The following is a 20,704-nucleotide window of genomic DNA, read 5'->3' as shown; positions in this document are numbered from 1 at the left end:
AAGACAGTGATCTGCACTATTATTCCATGATTAAAATTACGTTATGTATTACGTTACAACTGAACTAAAACCGAAAGTGATGAAATACTAACGCTGAGACTCTGGAGCGGCGAGCACTAACGCCTCCAAAGCTCTAATTCCATCCTGCACTGCTTGTAGCTCGATGGCGCTCTGAGGATGGTTTTTCTCCACCTGCTGCAGCTGAGCCACCAGTGGGGTACCGAGTGCCCGGAGAAATGGCTCTGCCACCGCCGGGGGGCCCTGAAACACTGACGCAAGCAACTGGTAACAGCGGCTCAGCACCTGGACAGCAAACACACACATTCAGCACAAAGAAGAGTTGTTAGATACATAAGCAGGTAGGTAGATTAATTCTACTATTGACAATGATTCGTTTTATACAGACTTTATATTTGAAAAATTCCTCAATAAAGTGCACCTGGCCACTGCTGGGACCAAAAAGGAAAAAATTTTTTTAGCCCACACTGTATTTCTATTGCTGACATGTTACAAAAATTAAATTATAAACTCCTAAAAATCCAGACAACACAGCCACATTATCTTTAAAAAATAATGGCTTAGACAATACACACTATGCATATACAGTGTATCACAAAAGTGAGTACACCCCTCACATTTCTGCAGATATTTAAGTATATCTTTTCATGGGACAACACTGACAAAATGACACTTTGACACAATGAAAAGTAGTCTGTGTGCAGCTTATATAACAGTGTAAATTTATTCTTCCCTCAAAATAACTCAATATACAGCCATTAATGTCTAAACCACCGGCAACAAAAGTGAGTACACCCCTAAGAGACTACACCCCTAAATGTCCAAATTGAGCACTGCTTGTCATTTTCCCTCCAAAATGTAATGTGATTTGTTAGTCTTACTAGGTCTCAGGTGTGCATAGGGAGCAGGTGTGTTCAATTTAGTAGTACAGCTCTCACACTCTCTCATACTGGTCACTGAAAGTTCCAACATGGCACCTCATGGCAAAGAACTCTCTGAGGATCTTAAAAGACGAATTGTTGCGCTACATGAAGATGGCCAAGGCTACAAGAAGATTGCCAACACCCTGAAACTGAGCTGCAGCACAGTGGCCAAGATCATCCAGCGTTTTAAAAGAGCAGGGTCCACTCAGAACAGACCTCGCGTTGGTCGTCCAAAGAAGCTGAGTGCACGTGCTCAGCGTCACATCCAACTGCTGTCTTTGAAAGATAGGCGCAGGAGTGCTGTCAGCATTGCTGCAGAGATTGAAAAGGTGGGGGGTCAGCCTGTCAGTGCTCAGACCATACGCCGCACACTACATCAAATTGGTCTGCATGGCTGTCACCCCAGAAGGAAGCCTCTTCTGAAGTCTCTACACAAGAAAGCCCGCAAACAGTTTGCTGAAGACATGTCAACAAAGGACATGGATTACTGGAACCATGTCCTATGGTCTGATGAGACCAAGATTAATTTGTTTGGTTCAGATGGTCTCAAGCATGTGTGGCGGCAATCAGGTGAGGAGTACAAAGATAAGTGTGTCATGCCTACAGTCAAGCATGGTGGTGGGAATGCCATGGTCTGGGGCTGCATGAGTGCAGCAGGTGTTGGGGAGTTACATTTCATTGAGGGACACATGAACTCCAATATGTACTGTGAAATACTGAAGCAGAGCATGATCCCCTCCCTCCGGAAACTGGGTCGCAGGGCAGTGTTCCAGCATGATAATGACCCCAAACACACCTCTAAGACGAACACTGCTTTATTGAAGAGGCTGAGTGTAAAGGTGATGGACTGGCCAAGCATGTCTCCAGACCTAAACCCAATAGAACATATTTGGGGCATCCTCAAACGGAAGGTGGAGGAGCGCAAAGTCTCGAATATCCGCCAGCTCCGTGATGTCGTCATGGAGGAGTGGAAAAGCATTCCAGTGGCAACCTGTGAAGCTCTGGTAAACTCCATGCCCAGGAGAGTTAAGGCAGTTCTGGGAAATAATGGTGGCCACACAAAATATTGACACTTCAGGAACTTTCACTAAGGGGTGTACTCACTTTTGTTGCCGGTGGTTTAGACATTAATGGCTGTATATTGAGTTATTTTGAGGGAAGAATAAATTTACACTGTTATATAAGCTGCACACAGACTACTTTTCATTGTGTCAAAGTGTCATTTTGTCAGTGTTGTCCCATGAAAAGATATACTTAAATATCTGCAGAAATGTGAGGGGTGTACTCACTTTTGTGATACACTGTATGTAAAATTAACAAATCAATAATCAAAATTGTAATTTAATAATTTAAAAACTTTTTACGTTTTTCACGTTTTACCACCGCTTTATCCTGGTCAGGGTTGTGGTGAGTCTGGTTTCCTTAGAATCCCTTCATTAATGGGCTAGTGTAATGTAGCCCTGTGATACCCAAGCATCCATAATAATAATATAACCAGGGAACACTGGAACAGCACAGGAATACCATAGACAGGGCTGCAATCCATCACAGGGCTTCAGTCATTCGCTATCCTTCAGACATAACCAATCATACCTGTGTAAAATCATACCCGGCCGGTCGATAGCACATCTGAGATTCAAACGGGGATCTGGTGGTGTGCAAGCATAATAAACTGTTGCGTCACCTGCCAAAATTGTGTGTTATGAGTGGGTTTATATCTGAACCAATAATTTGGTCCTTCAGGGGCTCCGGAAACTTCAGCAGTTTGGATTGTGGCCTTTTTTCAGATTAGCAAACTGCCTAGCTCACATGCTAATCAAGTGACTTGCAGTTATAATGAACTAAATGATAGACCTTTCACTATTGTTTGCATTGTCATGTTCAAATATATCACAGACTAGAATAATCATTATGTTAATGTGTCGTGCGAAAGTTTGGACATTCCTTCACTTAACTCATTAGACCCTAACTGACTTGTAGTCTAGTGCATACACTAGACGCTAAAAATAAATCTCATTGGTGCCTACGAAGCAAGGGAGGCAATACAAAGATATCAAAGTGCTTTCAGCTCCAAATTTTCACTGTCTGTCTGAAATTACTGTAGGAAATGGCAGTTAATGCAAGTCGAGGCAAGATTTTTAGGGGATTGACTTTGCTCTCAGACTAAATTGCGTATATGCTGGCCAGGGTAACAAAGCAAAACGCCCCTAAACAGCAGAAACAGAGCTGCAGGAAAACTGGATTGTGTGAAAGTGGTGACGCACCATTCCACTGTGCGGCGTTGTTGCACAAACATGATCTGCATGCACAGTTATTAAAAGAAAACTTTATCTTTGACCTAATATAAGCCTTTTTTCTGCAAAGAAGAGTGAATTCAAATCTGCCTTCACATCTGATGGCTGCAAAATTTGCATTCAGATTTGCATAATTTTGCATACAACTGCATTAACCTGTGGGTGAACTGAGTAGTACTGAGAACCGGCACATTACGACGGCTCCGCCCGACGATGAACACAGACAGTAAATATACGCTCAAATTTCTGCATGACATCAAACGGCAAATTAGTAACCACAAAAAATAGAACCCGAGTGGACGCCAGGACGTCAGCTTTTTCAGTATCTGCGGCACAGTGGTGCAGGAGGTAAAGAGCTGGGTCTATAATCAAACCCTGCCTATAATCACTAGGTGCTCTGTTTTTTTTCTCACCTTCCAAAGACATGAAGTAGATGGATTGGCTATTCTAATCACCCTTAAGTGACTAAATGGCTAAGTGAGAGATGTGCTGCTATTCACTGGTGGTGTTTTTGGGTGGCACCAGTCCCACAGCAACTACGATATGATTGAAACAAATATTAACAACACACAAATCTAACAAAAGAAAGTCAAAAAGATGTTTTGCACTAGCTATAGAACCAACCACCCCCTGCTGTTACCTGTTGTCAGATGAAATGTTGCATTAATTTCTATTTTATTCATTTCTGCTTACCATGGGGTCCTTAGAATCCAAGCAGAGCTGGAATTTACTGATGCAGTGTGTGCTTATCGGTTCTATGGTGGTAACCTCAAGACTGGCACAGTGCAGGAAGATGGTGAGCGCAGTCAGCAAAGTGATCTCATCCACACCAGGCTCCGTCTTATCTGCACAAGAGTAACAAAACACATCCAATCTGGTTCAAATGCTGCTGAAATAGCACAGTGCAACAAAAGCACAAAACCACAGAAGAACTAGATGTGACTTCCAGCTGTTTTAGTTGCAAGGGTTTGGTCTGAGTGACTGAATGAATAACTACTTAAAGACAAAGGCGGTGCCAAGGGGACGCGTCAGCTTCCTCTAAAGAATGTTGTTCCTTCACAGCACCCCATAAATGAAGGTAAGAACTTGGCATATTATTTTGTTTGTGAATTCAGTAATTTATCCTGGTCAGGGTTGCTATGGAATCACTCGGCGCAATACAGTAAGATACAAAACGGCCATCCATCATGGGGCCTCAGTCATCCCAGTGGTAGTGGGCTAGCACAATTTACTGCTGCAGCACCTGAGCGCCCTGAGGTTGGTTTTTTTTTCATTGACTCCTCCCCACTCGCACAGGCACCAGACCAGTCTCAGAGATCACATATAGCAGTGGAAAGAGACCCCGTCCAACCTTTCCTTTCTCAAATAAGGCCAATTGTGATTGTGTGAATGGCAGGCTGATTCAGTGGCTCTGTTAAGAAGTTCAAACACTCCACAGTGGTGTGCTAGCGTGTTAGACCTCTGCACCACCTGACGGCCATAGTTATGCATTTTTAAAACAAAAAATCCACAGATCTGACTATTTTTATTAATGTTTTACATGTTTTTGACTTTAAAGACAGGAATCAGGCAGCATTTGGATATCAGTTAGAGGTAGATTTGGGTTTTGCTTTCATGTTCACAATTGCTTTCTATCACCTTTTTGTGTACCATGACTGGTCAATCATGCCCTACATGCTAACATTGGTCAAACTGCAACTGAGATTATTACTCTCAGCACCACAGCAATGGACACAGAACAGCAGTTAGCGACAGTAGTGCATGGCACAGGAACACAGCTTAAAAATGTCCAAATTCAAATATACATAGGTACACATCAGGACTGAAAAGTGTCTAGTGTAACAGTGGATTTTTGAACGAAAATAAATAAGATTATCTGGTCATAAAGGCTTTGCATGCATTCTTACTGGTTTGTTAAACCTTGTTTCTGTATTCAGACTAAATAATCTAGCTGCATGGTTCTGAAGGCTATCTACCCCCTCAAACCATTTTTGTCTTGTTTTGGAAACAAAATATGGTCAGCAATTCCTGCAAATGTTCGTTTTCTGTGATTGAATAACTGTAGCATACTTCTATGTTAAAACTGATTTTGAAAGTGGCCACTAACTTTTCATTGCCTAATGCTGGTAACTTCTTAGTGATCTGGTTGTGTACTAAACTGAGCCCCAAACAATACAGAAAGAAAGTCTAGAAAGCTCTGCACTGATCTCTGGAAGTGAATTATACATTGAGAGCCATATTTAAGAAATGAGGTCCCAATAAAGTCGCACAAATGTTCATTGGTAAGTACACGGAAATGTGTCTCTTCGCCATAGTCAGGAAGAAATCCCATATAATTTCATTATGCTAAAAGAAAGTGTTTTCAGACGGTCAGATTTAATCCAAGAACTACAAAGAAGGTCTGTAATAAATAAGATGCTAACTGCAACAAAACTGTCAATGACAACAGCCAAGCAAGCCTAAAACTGCCATTTGCTTTGAGACTGCCAGGCAAGAAAGAAGGCTTTAAACTGACACATGAGTTTTGTGGTCAGATGGAAAAACAACTGACTTGGTTGTAGCATGGAAAATGGGACCTTAGTGTGACTTTAGTTTGACTCTAGATTATATTTTCTACCTTTTGCCTTGATGTTCGAGATTTGCTTTAATGTTTAAGTCTAAAAACTAAATACCATACAATAGAAAACCGTAGCGTAGCTACAGAGCTTCTCATGTCTAAATAAGCAAATGAACTATATGGTGAACAGCAGAACTGTTACTAGTACCTGCTATGGATTAGTTGCTTTAAAATAAGCCACCATGTGAATTAGAATACAAATAAATTTCTGTAAAAAGACAAGCAATTGACGTTGATGGTACTTACTTGTTTTAGAGGAGTAATTTGAGTGTTATATAGCTTTTTTTATTAAAAGAATTACATTGTTGTATAAAACATGTGGTGTTCATACTTCACTTTGTTTAACTGCATCTGTTTAATATCATTTTTGTAGCTTTACCTGTATCCCAGCAGGCGAGCAGTGTAGTTAAAGCAGAGCGTAGCAGCTGGACCCAGGCATGGCAGCTCTTCTCAGCTCTGCTCATAGGAGATAAGAGAACGGTGCGTAGTGCCTGAAGGGCCCCTGGTACCAGTGCACTTGTTTTTGCTGCTCCATAGCCCCTCACCAGCTCTCTCAGGACCCCAAGCAACAGATAGAGTACTGTCGGTAACACTGATACACTGCCTGAAGTAAAAGAACAGAAGTAAGCAACAATGGTGAGGACACACTTTGTTTGTTTAAAAAACACTGATGTATTTCAGTTGTTTTAAACCTACTTATTTTATTTCATTCAATCACTGCTAATTCATTTATTTATTTTCATGATTCAGACATAGCCAATCATGACTGTATGTGTAGACGCCCGACCAGCCGATAGCACAGCTGGGGATTTGAACCCTAAATCCTAGCAGTAGTCAGCTAGTCCTTGTTTATTTAAGTTTTTTTATTTAATTTTTGTATATTATTTTTATTTTAAGATTTATTAAAGACAACATTTTTACATCCAGCTATTAATACAAATGCATTTATACTTACACTATATGAACAAAAGTATTTGGAAAGCCATTCTAATTATTGAAAATGTGTGTTTTATATTGCTAACAGGTGTAATAAATCAGTTATAAAGAAAATTATATGCTTTTAATTTTGTAGCAACAGTTTAGAGAAGCAAAGAAAAGCTCGGTTTAAAAAAAAACCCAAAGGCCTGCACGGAGCCCTGACCCCAGCCCCACTAAACAGCTTTGGAATGAACTGGAACATCAATTGAGACTTTCCTAACTAACACCAGTACCCAGCCATACAAATGCTCTTTTGACTGAATGGGCACAAATTCCCACAGACAAACTTCAAAATCAAAGTGGCTGCTGTTATAGATCACAGAGAGGTCATTCTATTTTAACACCTCTTGTTGAAATGCAATGTCCGACAAGCTCACGGTCAGGGGTCCAAATACTTTTGGCAACATGTCTCTATCTAGATCAGACTAATATATTTTAGAGGAACAGAAGCTAAACTGATAAATCTATTAAAAATAGGTAAATGGCATCTAAAATCGCTCATTCTAAGCAGGGCTATTATAGTTAATAGTATAATGAAATCACTGAAATAATAAAAACATCATATGTTAGTTATGTAATGTAATTAAAACAGAAAGTAATATCCACTTCAATTGTTGAATAAAAAGAAAAGGTTAAATAATTGCAGAGAAAATGTCAAACTCTTCACACTGCATCATGTTTACCTTCAGGTGAACAAATGGAGGGAAGTTCTGAGAGAATTTCCAAAGCCAGGGTGACGAGAGTACAGTCGCTGTCACTCAAGGATGACACAATGCTGCCCCGTCTGCTGGCGCTGCCTGCCAGACGAGGACTCAGCTGAGGAATTTTGCGTAGCAGTGTGCACAAGCACAGTTCCAGAGCTCCAAACACCAGAGACTTCCCTGGAACCAGACCGCCCGTATCCCGTCCCTCGCCAAACTCTGGTACTGTCTCTTTCTCAGCTGCCCCATCATCCACTGAGCACATTAGACACAACACAGAGCTATGAATAGAGGCTGCAGGTAAGATGCTAAAAACAACTAGCAACACAAGCAATGCAATGCAAACCTTTATAATTTAGCTGCCCTTGCAATTTTTGCCATTCTGCACTTGCCTTGGGGGTCGCCACAGAGGATTATCCTGGTCCATATATCTGATGTGGCAGAATTTTGCTCCTGATAAAGCTCCTAATTAGGAGTGGTAAAGCTAATCTGACCAAAAGTTTACTGTGCACTTGCATTATAGCTAAAGTTAAACTAAAAAGTTTAAAAGAGAATTCGGGACCTTAATAAGTCCCCTAATAACGTGCGGGATTGTTGGCTTCATAGAGGTTTTCTCCACACACAGATTCTTCTATCTCCTTGAAACAGTTGGAAACGCGACTCAGTCAGACCAGGCTACTTGTTTCCAGTCATCTAGTGTCCAGTGGCGGTGCTGTGAGGTGCATAGCTCTGTGTCGAGCATTCATCAGGGGTACTTAAGTTGGGTGTCGGCTCCTTAAGCCCATATCTTGAAAGGAACATTGTACAGTCCTTATGCTGATGTTTGTTGCACATATATAATAAAATATATAATTAAGCATAATTTTATATATATACTATTCAGTGGGGCCAAAAAGTATTTAGTCAGCCACTGATTGTATATATATATATATATTAGGGCTGTCACACGATTACAAATTTTAATTAATCTCGATTAAAATTTTTAATCGTGTGACAGCCCTAAATATATATGTATTTATCTCAATTAATCGCAAACTAATAATTAAGCAAAATTTGAACAGTTATGCACATTGTTATTGCAAGAACGTGTTTACCAATAAAACATTCATAAAATATGATAGAATTATTAAATCTAAATTCATTGTAGAAAGCACATTATCTGACAAAAGTGAGGATCTTTTCCTGTTCATGACCCTGACACTGAAAACAGGTGCACCAATCATAATGTTTTGATCTAATATAAGGCATCAATAAAGAATCAAAACACAGATATGATTATTTCATAGATCTATTAAGAAAACCCTTTAATACTGTGTTTGTGCAGAAAGAATACTGGGAAATACTGTTCTAAATTACCATTTAAACATCTATAAATACCTGAAACAGTCAAGTTAGCAGACATTATCTATAAGTAATTGACTGTAGCTATATAAAAAAAAGTGTTAATTAAAACAGTCCATGTAAACGCTTAGTCCATATAAATATCAGATACGAATGTTTTTTTTTAGAAAACTACAAACATCACAAATATAAATCATGTTTATAACCATGTGATAGAATAACCTGAATGAACTGTAGAGATGAAACATCACACAGAGTTTCACTTTTTACCGGAGGGGGAGGAGGCAGAGCTACGCGGTTTTGATGTGAAACATGTATTGTTCTCTGATGAGTCCACCTTTACTGTTTTCCCCACATCCGGGAGAGTTACGGTGTGGAGAAGCCCCAAAGAAGCGTACCACCCAGACTGTTGCATGCCCAGAGTGAAGCATGGGGGTGGATCAGTGATGGTTTGGGCTGCCATATCATGGCATTCCCTTGGCCCAATACTTGTGCTAGATGGGCGCGTCACTGCCAAGGACTACCGAACCATTCTGGAGGACCATGTGCATCCAATGGCGGTGCCGTGTATCAGGATGACAATGCACCAATACACACAGCAAGACTGGTGAAAGATTGGTTTGATGAACATGAAAGTGAAGTTGAACATCTCCCATGGCCTGCACAGTCACCAGATCTAAATATTATTGAGCCACTTTGGGGTGTTTTGGAGAAGCGAGTCAGGAAACGTTTTCCTCCACCAGCATCACGTAGTGACCTGGCCACTATCCTGCAAGAAGAATGGCTTAAAATCCCTCTGACCACTGTGCAGGACTTGTATATGTCATTTCCAAGACGAATTGACGCTGTATTGGCCGCAAAAGGAGGCCCTACACCATACTAATAAATTATTGTGGTCTAAAACCAGGTGTTTCAGTTATTTTGTCCAACCCCTGTATATATATATATATATATATATATATATATATATATATATGAATACATTTATATATATAAATAAATAAATAAGCATATTATAAATAAATAAATAATAATAATAAAAAAAAAAAAAACCCAAGGGGGATGCAACTCTGCTGAGTCTGGTTCATCTAAGGTTTCCTCCTGTAATATAAGGAAGTTTTTCCTTGCCAATGTCACCATTAGCTTGCTTAACAGTCTGTCGGTCCTGGATTCTGTAAAGCTTTGAGACAATGTCTATTGTAAAAATCACTAAACAAAGGAATTTGACTTGACATATCGTGTGAAATGATTCTTGTCAGCCGATGCTGGTCCTGTTTAGCCAGAGTTTTTTAAACGGGCACACTGCTGTTGTAAGGCGAGGTTTTGCCAGAATTCTTGTAATCGTGGTACACCCTTATAATACCATACGTGAAAATTTAAACTTTGCTTCTACCGCTAAAATGCTATGACCCACCTCACGAGCTCCAACTATTACACCAATTGAAAGTCACTTAAATCATGATCATGTGCAATTCTTCCATAGATGTCTATTGCTTTATATACTCAATGACGGACACAACCAATGACATGCATAGGTGGCAGTGCTATGTATTTTGCACAGGCTCGTCAGTAGCAGTTTTTCTGGCACTTCAGTGAATATAATATATATTAAATGTGTGTGCATTTATACAGTTATGCATAATACAACAAACAGTATATATCAACAAAAAGTATATTGTATATACCCTCAGCACTGTGGCGTTTCTCTTTCACATGCTCCTGAGCAGCACACACCACCTGCTTCACCAACTGTAGCACAGCCAACTGAATCTGCGGAGACTCTCGAGTCACGATCAGCCTGTGCAGAACACTGAGGAGCTCTACACTCAGCACCTACACACACAAATCATGAGATCAACACTAAACTCTCAGCACCTACACACACAAATCACAAGCTCGACACTAAACTGTTGTACACATGCACACACATTAGTATGCAAGAACAAAAGCTTGTAGTCATTTATGAAGGAGTCTACTTTCATTTACAGAAATAAGTAGCAATTAAAACTAATAATGCAATATAATGCAATAAATCTATACTGATACATACAGCATAATGCATTTAATGAATTACACTACTAGCCAAAAGTTGTGAACACCTATTATCCTATTATCGAGTTCAGGTGTTTTAGCCACATCTCTTTGTAAAATAAACATTCTAACTTTGTGGGAAGAGTCTGAACAAGGCCCTTACTGCTCCAGCAAGAATGATCCCCTACACACAAAGTGAGATCCATAAAGACATACTTAGACTAGTTTGGTGTGGGAAAACATCACTGACAACGGTCTTCACCTCAACTTAAGAGAACACATGGAATGCTTTGGAACCTTGATTACAAGCTAGACCCTCTCCACCAATGTCAGTACATGACCTCACAAATACTTTATTGACAAAATGGGCCAAAATATTCAGACACACCCTAAAATCTTGTTGAAAGCCTTCCCAGAAAATATATATAGTTGCCAGGGGGAAGGTTGCTCTATATGAATGCTCATGGTTTTGAAAAAGCATGTCCAACAAGGTCATGGCGAGTTGTCCACTTACCCTGTTTCCCCGAAAATAAGACAGTGTCTTATATTAATTTTTGCTCCCAAAGATGCGCTAGGTCTTATTTTCAGGGGATGTCTTATTTTTCCATGAAGAAGAATTCACATTTATTGTTGAACAAAAAAAAAGAACATTTATTACATACTGTACATATACAGTATATACTGAGCCACTTGTACAGCAGGGACGGTATTGCAGCTTCCGGCCACCAGGGAGAGCTCACCACAGCACACTCGTACAGCACAGCAGGGACAGCGTACGGTCCAAACAAAAACTTTGCTAGGTCTTACTTTCGGGGGAGGCCTTATATTTATCAATTCAGCAAAACCTCTACTAGGTCTTATTTTCAGGGGATGTCTTATTTTCGGGGAAACACTGTACTTTTGAGCCATATAGTTCATAATGTCATACCACAACAATGCAAAACTTTACAATTTTGAAATATTTGCATGACCCTCAGAATCTAGCGCTACGACATTTTTAAAATGTTTAAAATGTTTTCTCCCAATTTAGCGCAGCCAATCCACTGCTGGAGACCCTGACAGTGTTCAAGAAGGGTGTATATTCGCCTGACACACACTCCCTCCGATGTGTGCGCAGGCCACCAATACCTCCTTGTTCTCCCATACTTCAGTGGATATGCGCATGAGGGTCAGCTTCACATACAGACCGCCACGCCCCGATCTCTGTGCTCCTTCACTTCTGTACAGGAGCCCTGAGCAACCAAGGTCCTTACACAGTGTTGATAACCCCACCCATTACTAGTTTAGTCTTTTTCCCACCCAGCAGACTAGAGTCCAATTCTGTTTGCTGCAGAAACAGCCAGAGGGCGCCCAGCCGACCGGTAGCAAAGCCAAGATTTGAACTCGGGCTCAGAATCTCAGCGCTGGAGTGCTCGCTGTTTGTACAATATTTTTAAAACAATTTTAAAGTAGTTTTTTTAGCTAACAACTAACCAAGTTTGGGATTTATGACACTAAAGAAAGGTTCATGTAAAGAGAAGAACAGGAGAAACATTAGCGAAGAATAGCAGGGAAATTATTTAAATTTGGGAGTGTTACTACTTTGGAGTTGAGCACCTACATAGAATCAAGTACACCCAATACCACTTCATTCTATACCATCTGGTTTGGATCTTTGTGGAGAAGTCTTTATACTGCAATATGGTAATGACACAAAGCACATCTCAAAGCCTTGCAACTACTACTTGAAGACCAAAGAATAGCAGGAAATGGACTTTCATTCACAGTGACCTGGCATTGGTAAACCCCACCAAGCATTTAAAGACAGAGCAAAAAAAAGCATTCAGTAACAATACAAGCTGAAAGAATATTGTGAAATCATGCTAGGAGAATATGGATTATCAGATTATGCACTTGCTGAAACTACTGCAAAAAGGGGTTGCATGCCTATTACTATGAAATTCTAAGAAGTCAACTCAAGAACTGAAAATATTATGCTATAATAATAATAATAATAATAATAATAATAATACAACAGTGTATTAAATTAAAAGAATAGAAACAATTTTACTTGTATCAAACTTTTGGCCTCCACTGTGTATATGCTGGACTACCTGATCATTTCCCACTTTGGACCTGGGCCAAGGCACATCAAGTAAGGCTTGCATAGCTTGAAGACATGAGGCGATGTTCTCCATTTGGTTCTGGGAATGGGGTGAGCACAGGAACTCCACACTAATGCCTACAAACATGACAAAGTTCTAATGTAAAATCTGAGAGCACAGTTTTAATTTGGAATCTATTAGAGGTCAAGTGACCAAATTAAAACAACAATTTTAGCCACCAAATACTTTTTTATTTGTATGAATAATATGGGACATGATAGAAATCCTTCCTTTGTGGGACTTGGTGTACAGTTACCTTTACAGAATAAAATAGAAAAATATTGGAACTGGATGATCTCACCAAGAATAAGGTAGAGGCGCTCCATGCTGATGTCCTCTGGGGACTTGGCGCTGGTAAGCGAGGTGGACTGGCCCATTGAGGTAGGGGTAACAGGTCTGGAGAGATTAGCCGGCCCCTCGTCTGCCATGATGAACTCGGTGCTGCTGAGCCAGAGTGCTGTGGCATGGAGAATCGGAGCCCAGGATTTAGAGTAATGCTGACGTACCAGATCCACTGATTCAGCGGTGTAAAACGTACCACCTGAGACATTCAGAAAATAATGTGTTATTTACTAGTCATGTCAAAATTATTATATAAACACAATCTCTATTATTTGACCACAACTGATAGTCTGATATCACTGTTTATGTTCATTATTAGTGACTTTATTAATTAAATCTATGTAATACATAAAGACTATGTATCAGATTAATATAGAGTTTATATTAATAGACCATATTGACATAAACCCTATAGGACCCCCCACTGACCAGATGATGCTTGGGTGGTGGACCATTATCAGCACTGCAATTACACAAAATTGGAAATAACATGAGAGTGTGTGCTGTTTCGTTATGAGTGTATAAGGTGCTGCAGTGTTGCTGTGATTTTCAAATCTATTAAACCTACTTGCCTTATTATTAGGAACACATAAGTTGCTAGCACTCATAGTTACAGATGCTAGAACTATTTTTTTGTGTTTTAATCCTCCTCTAGGCTTTAATCAGTAGACACTTTCTGAACACAGGACGCTGTTGGTATGCTCGAGTGGTGCTGCAGTCTATTACGCTAGCCCACTATGCTATCAGCCGACCGGGCACCTACACAGACATATTTTGCCCAAAGCCCACTATGGATTGGAACCCTATCCAGGGTGTCTTCATCCCTTGCGCTTAATGATTGATTGATTGATGGATGGAACTGGATTCCTATAATGTGGTTAATAAAAATGAAATGAAACCACATGTGGCCATTTGCTGGGCGCTTCTTTTCACCTGCCAGAGGCGGAATCTCAAAGGGCATTTTGCGTATGGAGAGACACGAAATGCTGCTGAGTGATTTTCCCACCCCTCACATGTGCCCCCTGACCAGCCAGCAGAAGGCACATCTGCAACAGCAACGAGAAACCCATTCCGACCTTCCTCTCTCGTACACAGCCAATCGATGTTGGACGCCTGGGATTCAGCCGAGCACTCGCACACCCATAAGCTTGAACACCCCCGTTTCCTATCCTTCTTTCTTATTTGCCATATAGTGAGTTGGTAAACCTGTAGTGGGCAGCCGGCTGGCGTAGTCTGGAGACAGTGTGAGCAACGCGTGGTCCTGTAGTGCAGCCAGCCACAGACGACTCAATGTGCCCAGTTCAGACTGTACCAGATTAAGCAGACCAGAAGCTCCAGCTTCATCCTCAGGCTCTTGCTGTCCCTTATGTCTGCTGCTGCTCTGCACTGCCACAATGTACACCTACAACATGTGCACAAAAGTTTATTTCAGCTAGCACTGTAACACATCTCACTCATTATGAACTTTACCATCACTGTAGGACGCCAACATACAGACATTATTAGTTATGACTGGCAGAGGATGGCCCATGGCTGAGAGCCCAGATGGATTGGCGTCCTGTCCGGGGTCTGTTGTTGCATTGTGCCCAGTGATTCTGACAAACCAGACCCACTGCAAGCTGTTTTATTCAACGCCATGTAGCATACAGTAAAGCAATTTCCTATTATTTGTAGTGATGAGATCAAGTCTGGCAGCATGAGATTAGGACCTACACAATTAGATATCATCAACAAACAATGACTCTTGATCAAAAGATTGAGGGAACAGTGATGGACCAGTGGTTAAAGCTTTGGCCTACTAATCTGAAGGTTGTGGATTTGAACCCTGGCTCTGCCATGCAGCCATTGTTTGGCCCTTGAGTGAGACCCTTAACCCTTTTGGCTCCAGTGGCACCATACAATGGCTGACCCATTGTACTGACCAGAGTCAGTACTGAGTACTGACCAGAGCTTTCAACAAGCTGAGATATGCAAACAAGAACTTAATTGTACTGTACATGTTTGTATATGCATAAATGACAAATATAGGCATTCTGTTCTGTTGAAGAGAATGTAAGGTCATCTGTTTTAAAGGTGGAGCAAAATTGGGTTATGCAACAGGACAATGATCAAATTGGCTAAAAATAAACAGAATGAAACATATAGCGTGGTCTGGTCTGGGTCCTAGTCAAACCCAATAGAGATGCATGAAAGGCTTTTTATTCATTCCAATTTTATGTACTGAAAGACGTTGAATTATTAACTATATATTCGAAGCTCACCCAGACTGATCACTTAATCCTAAAGAATTCTGGGTAGGGGAATAACAGTCACGCCGTCTCACCTCTGCCCAAGCTTTAAGCACGGCCAGCGTCTCCATGGTTATAGTGCTCTCGTTGTAAAGAGGATTGGGCATGTCCCGACCTCCCTGTACTTTTACCAGAGAAGACGCAAGAAGCTGGTAAACCCTCCTGAGGTCACGCAGATCACTGACCACCCCGCTGGCCATCCATGCACTGCAAACCTGCATGAAAGTGACAGAACCAACAAACCAACTTTAAACAGAAAAAGCAAAACTCAGTAAAAGAGCTTTACTGAACATTTCAGCTGAACCCGAGGGAATTCAAACTATGTGGAAAACAATCATCACAGTGTGCTTAGACACTAATCACATCATTTCGCTTCGGGTAAACATAATTTAGCATACCTGACCTTTTCATTGCTATTTCCCAGCATGCAGCTTTGTAGAAATTTGTTATGCCTACCGTTGGAGGGTAAATTATAATATTTTGTAAGCCGAGTTAAAGAGACAGACCTGACAGGCTTTTGCAGTGACATCAGGAGGGGCGTCTGCACCAAAAGCCGGCCTCAGAGCTGCTCCCACCTTCACACCATACAAAGCATTAGTGCAGTACATATTTTAGTCAGTATTTTTATATTTGCAAAATAATTCATAAAAATACAAAGACAATAATACAAAGAATAGAAGATTATAATTCATCCTACTTGCCATGTAGCATACAGTAAAGCTAGTTCCTATTGTCTGCAGAGATGCACCATACAAGTGGTTGGAGGTGATAATTGGACCTTAATATTTATAAAACAGACTTGTCTAAAAAGTTAATGCATCACCTTCCTTTAGTTTAAAAATTTTGGTGTGAGCACTAAAAAAGTAAAAAAATGTATACTTTAAGCATCCAAAAAAATCTGTATAAAAGAAAGAAGTGATTAAATAAGCGCTCAGGTAGTTGCTAACAGGTGTGCCACCTGCTATTTATTAGTCTTCCAATTTCTCCTCCACATTCCACCATAAAAAGATGTATTTAACCAACCTTGATTTTATTTAACATATTTTCTGTGCATATTCACTGATCAGCCATAACATTAAAACCACCTCCTTGTTTCTACATTCACTGTCCATTTTATCAGCTCCATTTACCATATAGGAGCACTTTGTAGTACTACAATTACTTACTGTAGTCCATCTGTTTCTCTTTGAATGCTTTTTAGGACCACAACAGAGCAGGTATTATTCAGGTGGTGGATCATTCTCAGCACTGCAGTGACACTGACATGGTGGTGGTGTGTTAGTGTGTGTTGTGCTGGTATGAGTGGATCAGACACAGCAATGCTGCTGGAGTTTTTAAATACCGTGTCCACTCACTGTCCACTCCTAGACACTCCTACCTGGATGGTCCACCTTGTAGATGTAAAGTCAGAGATGATTGCTCATCAATTGCTGCTGTTTGAGTCGGTCATCTTCTAGACCTTCATCAGTGGTCACAGGACGCTGCACATGGAGTGCTGTTGGCTGGATATATTTGGTTGGTGGACTATTCTCAGTCTAGCAGTGACAGGGAGGTGTTTAACACACTAACACACCACCACCATGTCAGTGTCACTGCAGTGCTGAAAATGATCTACCACCCAAGTAATACCTACTCTGTAGTGGTCCTGGGAGAATCCTGACCATTAAAAAACAGCATGAAAGGGGGCTAACAAAGCATGCAGAGAAACAGATGGACTAGTCAGTAATTGTAGAGCTACAAAGTGCTTTTATATGATAAGTGGAGCTGATAAAATGGACAGTGAGTGTAGAAACAAGGAGGTGGTTTAATGTTATGGCTGATCAGTGTACATAATCAAGACTTGGCACACTTTTTGAGTCTGAAACCCCTCCTGACGCAACCTGTTTTATGGGGGCTTAGGACTGGCACTGACAAAGGCATCTCCCAATGGCTAGGCTGTTTCGGAACCCCTCTTGAACATTAGCCAATGATGACCATATAGACATCCAACCGACTGAAACAATGGCAGTGCCGGTTATTACATTATCTCAATTTTCTATTTGTATCATTTTTTGATCATAGAAAACAGTCTTACTGACCAACAAAAACTAAATCTTATAATATAACAACCCAACTCCCGACAAAATAGCTCAAAAAGGGTTTCTGAAGAAGGAGGTCATGCTCAAGATTTTGATACCATAAGTCCATAAGTAAGAGAAATGGGCTGAAACTGAACCACAATACTACTCAAAAAACATGTCTACATACTTTTTGTTCATACTTGTACGTACAAAGTCAAAAGATGTGTGAACATGTGAATATATGCATTGTTCTATATTAATTATCTAAAGTATATTTTTATTAAGTACATTAAATGACAAAAACAAGAAGTGGAATATTTGTATCCCTCACAGTATAAAATGGCTTATTTGGCTTAAAGGAAATTTTATAGACAAATAAAGCAAAATGTGAAGATTTAAGCACTTACATGTGTTATTATTGTATTTAAATACATAAGCTTTATGAACATTTTGTGAGATACATTCTGTACATGTTCAAGATGAAAAAGTTAATAAAACTAAACTAAAACAGAAAATCAGAAGAGACCACTCAATAACAGAAAAAAGCCCTAATTAGTCTGACTAAAAGTCTGACTAAAAAGTACATACGTTGGCCTGGTACTGCTCCAGAATGACATGGCCAGGAAACTCCGGCTCTGGGATGTTGGCAAACTTGCGGATGATTAGCAGCAGCATGTGTAAACCGGCCAGCCGGAGTTCCTCACTGTGATCTGTAGCTGCCATGAAAGCCATGCGAACCAAATCAGCCAGGTGAAGAACCAAAAAATCTACAGAGCAGAGATAAGCTTGTCAGAAATGTTAACTTTTTGAGAGATCCCTCATGATACACAGACATCTTACGACTGCTGACCCATTGTTATTTTAGAGGTACTGTATGACTCAAAGTCCAGAGTAATACATCCCCTCCCTTTATTGTCCCAGGCAAAGCTGTGGCTGATTTATTACTGTCTGGGACAACAAGAACAGTTTGGCTCTAAACATACAGTGACTGGACAAAATACAAGAACACATGGAAATATTCATATTCGACTCTTACTAGTTCTGAATGGTTTGTGGTGTGATGTAGCATTTTAAGAAAAAAAATCCTTATAGGATTTAAAAAAGAAGAAATCACGTCTTTACTTTAAAACTTTCCATAAAAGGGTAAAAAAATATTTTTTAATTTGCGTTTTTCTGCCATTTTCTCCCAATTTAGCATAGTCAATTTGTCTCCGATTTTTTGGCAGTTAAGGAGGGTATGTTGCTGCTCACACCTCTTCCGACCAGCGTGCAGCCCTTAATGGAACCGTTTTACACCCATGCACTCTGTACAGGCGTCTCTATTTGCCAATCAGTCTTTACAAAGGGTTTGAAGCCCCCGCCCACATATTCCAGTCAACCCTCCCTGCAGGCATTGCCAATTATGCCTGCTAGATGGTGCCCAGCTGACCGGTGGCAACGCTGAATTTTAAATCAGGAGTTCAGAATCTTGGCGCTTGTGTGCTAGCTGAATATCCTGCTGCGTCACCTGGGTGCCTTCATAAATAATTTTTAACATTAATATTCTGGAATTGAGAACAGTGTATGCATCATAGTGTGCACCTTATTCAGTAAAATTGCCTCATTTTTGTGGGTTGTTAAAGAACTAAGCAAAGCTATCACTAAACATAATGTAAGTTGCCATGACTTAAAAAATTATGTTTCTCTTATAAAAATATAATAATAAGAAAAATTATAAAAATAAATGTTTTCTCTTTGGACACTTAAGTTTTACATATTAAAGTGGTAATTATCAGAGCTCTGACAAAGGCAAGTCGATGCACTTAATAGTTAACAGTGAACAAACATAATTTGCAGATACACTTAATGTAACGTAATGCTTTATCATGTACAGTTTCTGTTGCTTTGAACCCCCTCCCACCCCCCATGTATGCATTATTATCACAGACGTGACAACCTTTGAATAAAAAAAAAAAAAAAGAAGAACTCAGGTCAAAGAATAAAAAAGCAAGAGGATCTCTGACCTGTGGACTCATGTTGCCGTTGCTCTTGAGCCAGAGCCATGTCAAAGTGAGCCTGGCTTCCACTCTCACACTGCACTATAATGCGACACACACACTCGACAGCGAACACGCGTGTGGACCAGCGCAGGTTGTTAAAGGGCCCGCTGTGTTCTTGCTTGGAGTTAAAGAACGAAACATCATCATAGCCTTCTGCAATCTCTTCCTGAATGGTCTCCACAGAGGCAGCTGCTAAAGAGTCTACAGATCAAAAGGAATAAAGGCAGTTCTACTTTAATGTCCTAGTGGACAAATGTAGGATTTCACAATCATACATGATGTGAAGAGTCAAGCAGATAAACAATCATAAAACTCAGTTAACCTCTTCAACTGTTTCATAAGAAAATCAAATGGCTGAAACAGTAGGTGCTAAAAGCACTGAACAATCAATTAATTAGTCAGCATTTCATTTGTATTTGTGTTGTGCTATTTAAATTGTTTTTGTTTGATTGGTTTATTGTAAACAGTTAAATGTTTGTACATTTTGCTGATAAACCTAATTTGCAAAAGGGGTTGGATAAATATGATTGCAACTATAGATTATCCTACAGTGCATTCAGGTGCCATCTCTCCCACAGGTTCTGATGCACAGACGCCTGGCCTTAAAGAAAACACATTTCTTTAGACCAGTAAACATTCTTTTGTTGCTCGGACGTTCACCTCATCACCAGTTAAATGATAAAACCTGTTAAAATGATATTCAATTTGAGCCACAGTGGCCTTTATGTTTGTCTGTACCAAATGCCATAGCATTTATGGCTAATAAGTCTTGGCAGATCATCAACCTGTTGGCAGTTTGTGGCTTGTCCTTCCTCTGACCACTGTCAGTGGGTACTCACCATGGTTGCCTTTAGCACCACTTGTTCTTTCAGAGAAACTTAAACCATGTGGTCTGGCCAGAACAATTTGCTGATGTCCACATTTGTCC

The 20,704-nt window shown here is 40.2% G+C and overlaps 1 protein-coding gene and 1 long non-coding RNA gene across 2 annotated transcripts in view; one reads left to right on the top strand and one right to left on the bottom strand.

Moving 5' to 3' along the window:
• heatr5a (HEAT repeat containing 5a) overlaps positions 1-20,704 on the bottom strand; it is a 67,727-nt gene that overhangs the window by 3,492 nt on the left and 43,531 nt on the right. The window contains exons 24-35 of the mRNA XM_063007397.1: positions 19,741-19,977; positions 18,326-18,504; positions 16,184-16,252; positions 15,713-15,892; positions 14,596-14,791; positions 13,349-13,588; positions 12,997-13,124; positions 10,558-10,705; positions 7,514-7,786; positions 6,232-6,456; positions 3,929-4,080; positions 93-303 (exon numbers count right to left, since the gene is read on the bottom strand). Coding sequence (XP_062863467.1) covers positions 93-303; positions 3,929-4,080; positions 6,232-6,456; positions 7,514-7,786; positions 10,558-10,705; positions 12,997-13,124; positions 13,349-13,588; positions 14,596-14,791; positions 15,713-15,892; positions 16,184-16,252; positions 18,326-18,504; positions 19,741-19,977 — 2,238 coding nt within the window. The remainder of the gene's footprint in view (positions 1-92; positions 304-3,928; positions 4,081-6,231; positions 6,457-7,513; positions 7,787-10,557; positions 10,706-12,996; positions 13,125-13,348; positions 13,589-14,595; positions 14,792-15,712; positions 15,893-16,183; positions 16,253-18,325; positions 18,505-19,740; positions 19,978-20,704) is intronic.
• On the top strand, positions 6,253-8,383 carry LOC134325260 (uncharacterized). The gene is made up of 3 exons (XR_010014276.1): positions 6,253-6,488; positions 7,520-7,831; positions 8,157-8,383. It is a non-coding gene; the product is annotated as an uncharacterized LOC134325260 (long non-coding RNA).

The sequence above is a fragment of the Trichomycterus rosablanca genome, chromosome 13 (genome assembly GCF_030014385.1).
Source record: "Trichomycterus rosablanca isolate fTriRos1 chromosome 13, fTriRos1.hap1, whole genome shotgun sequence".
NCBI lineage: Eukaryota > Metazoa > Chordata > Actinopteri > Siluriformes > Trichomycteridae > Trichomycterus > Trichomycterus rosablanca.
The sequence above is the reverse complement of the archived record's forward strand: the minus strand, read 5'-3'. Positions and strand labels throughout refer to the sequence as shown.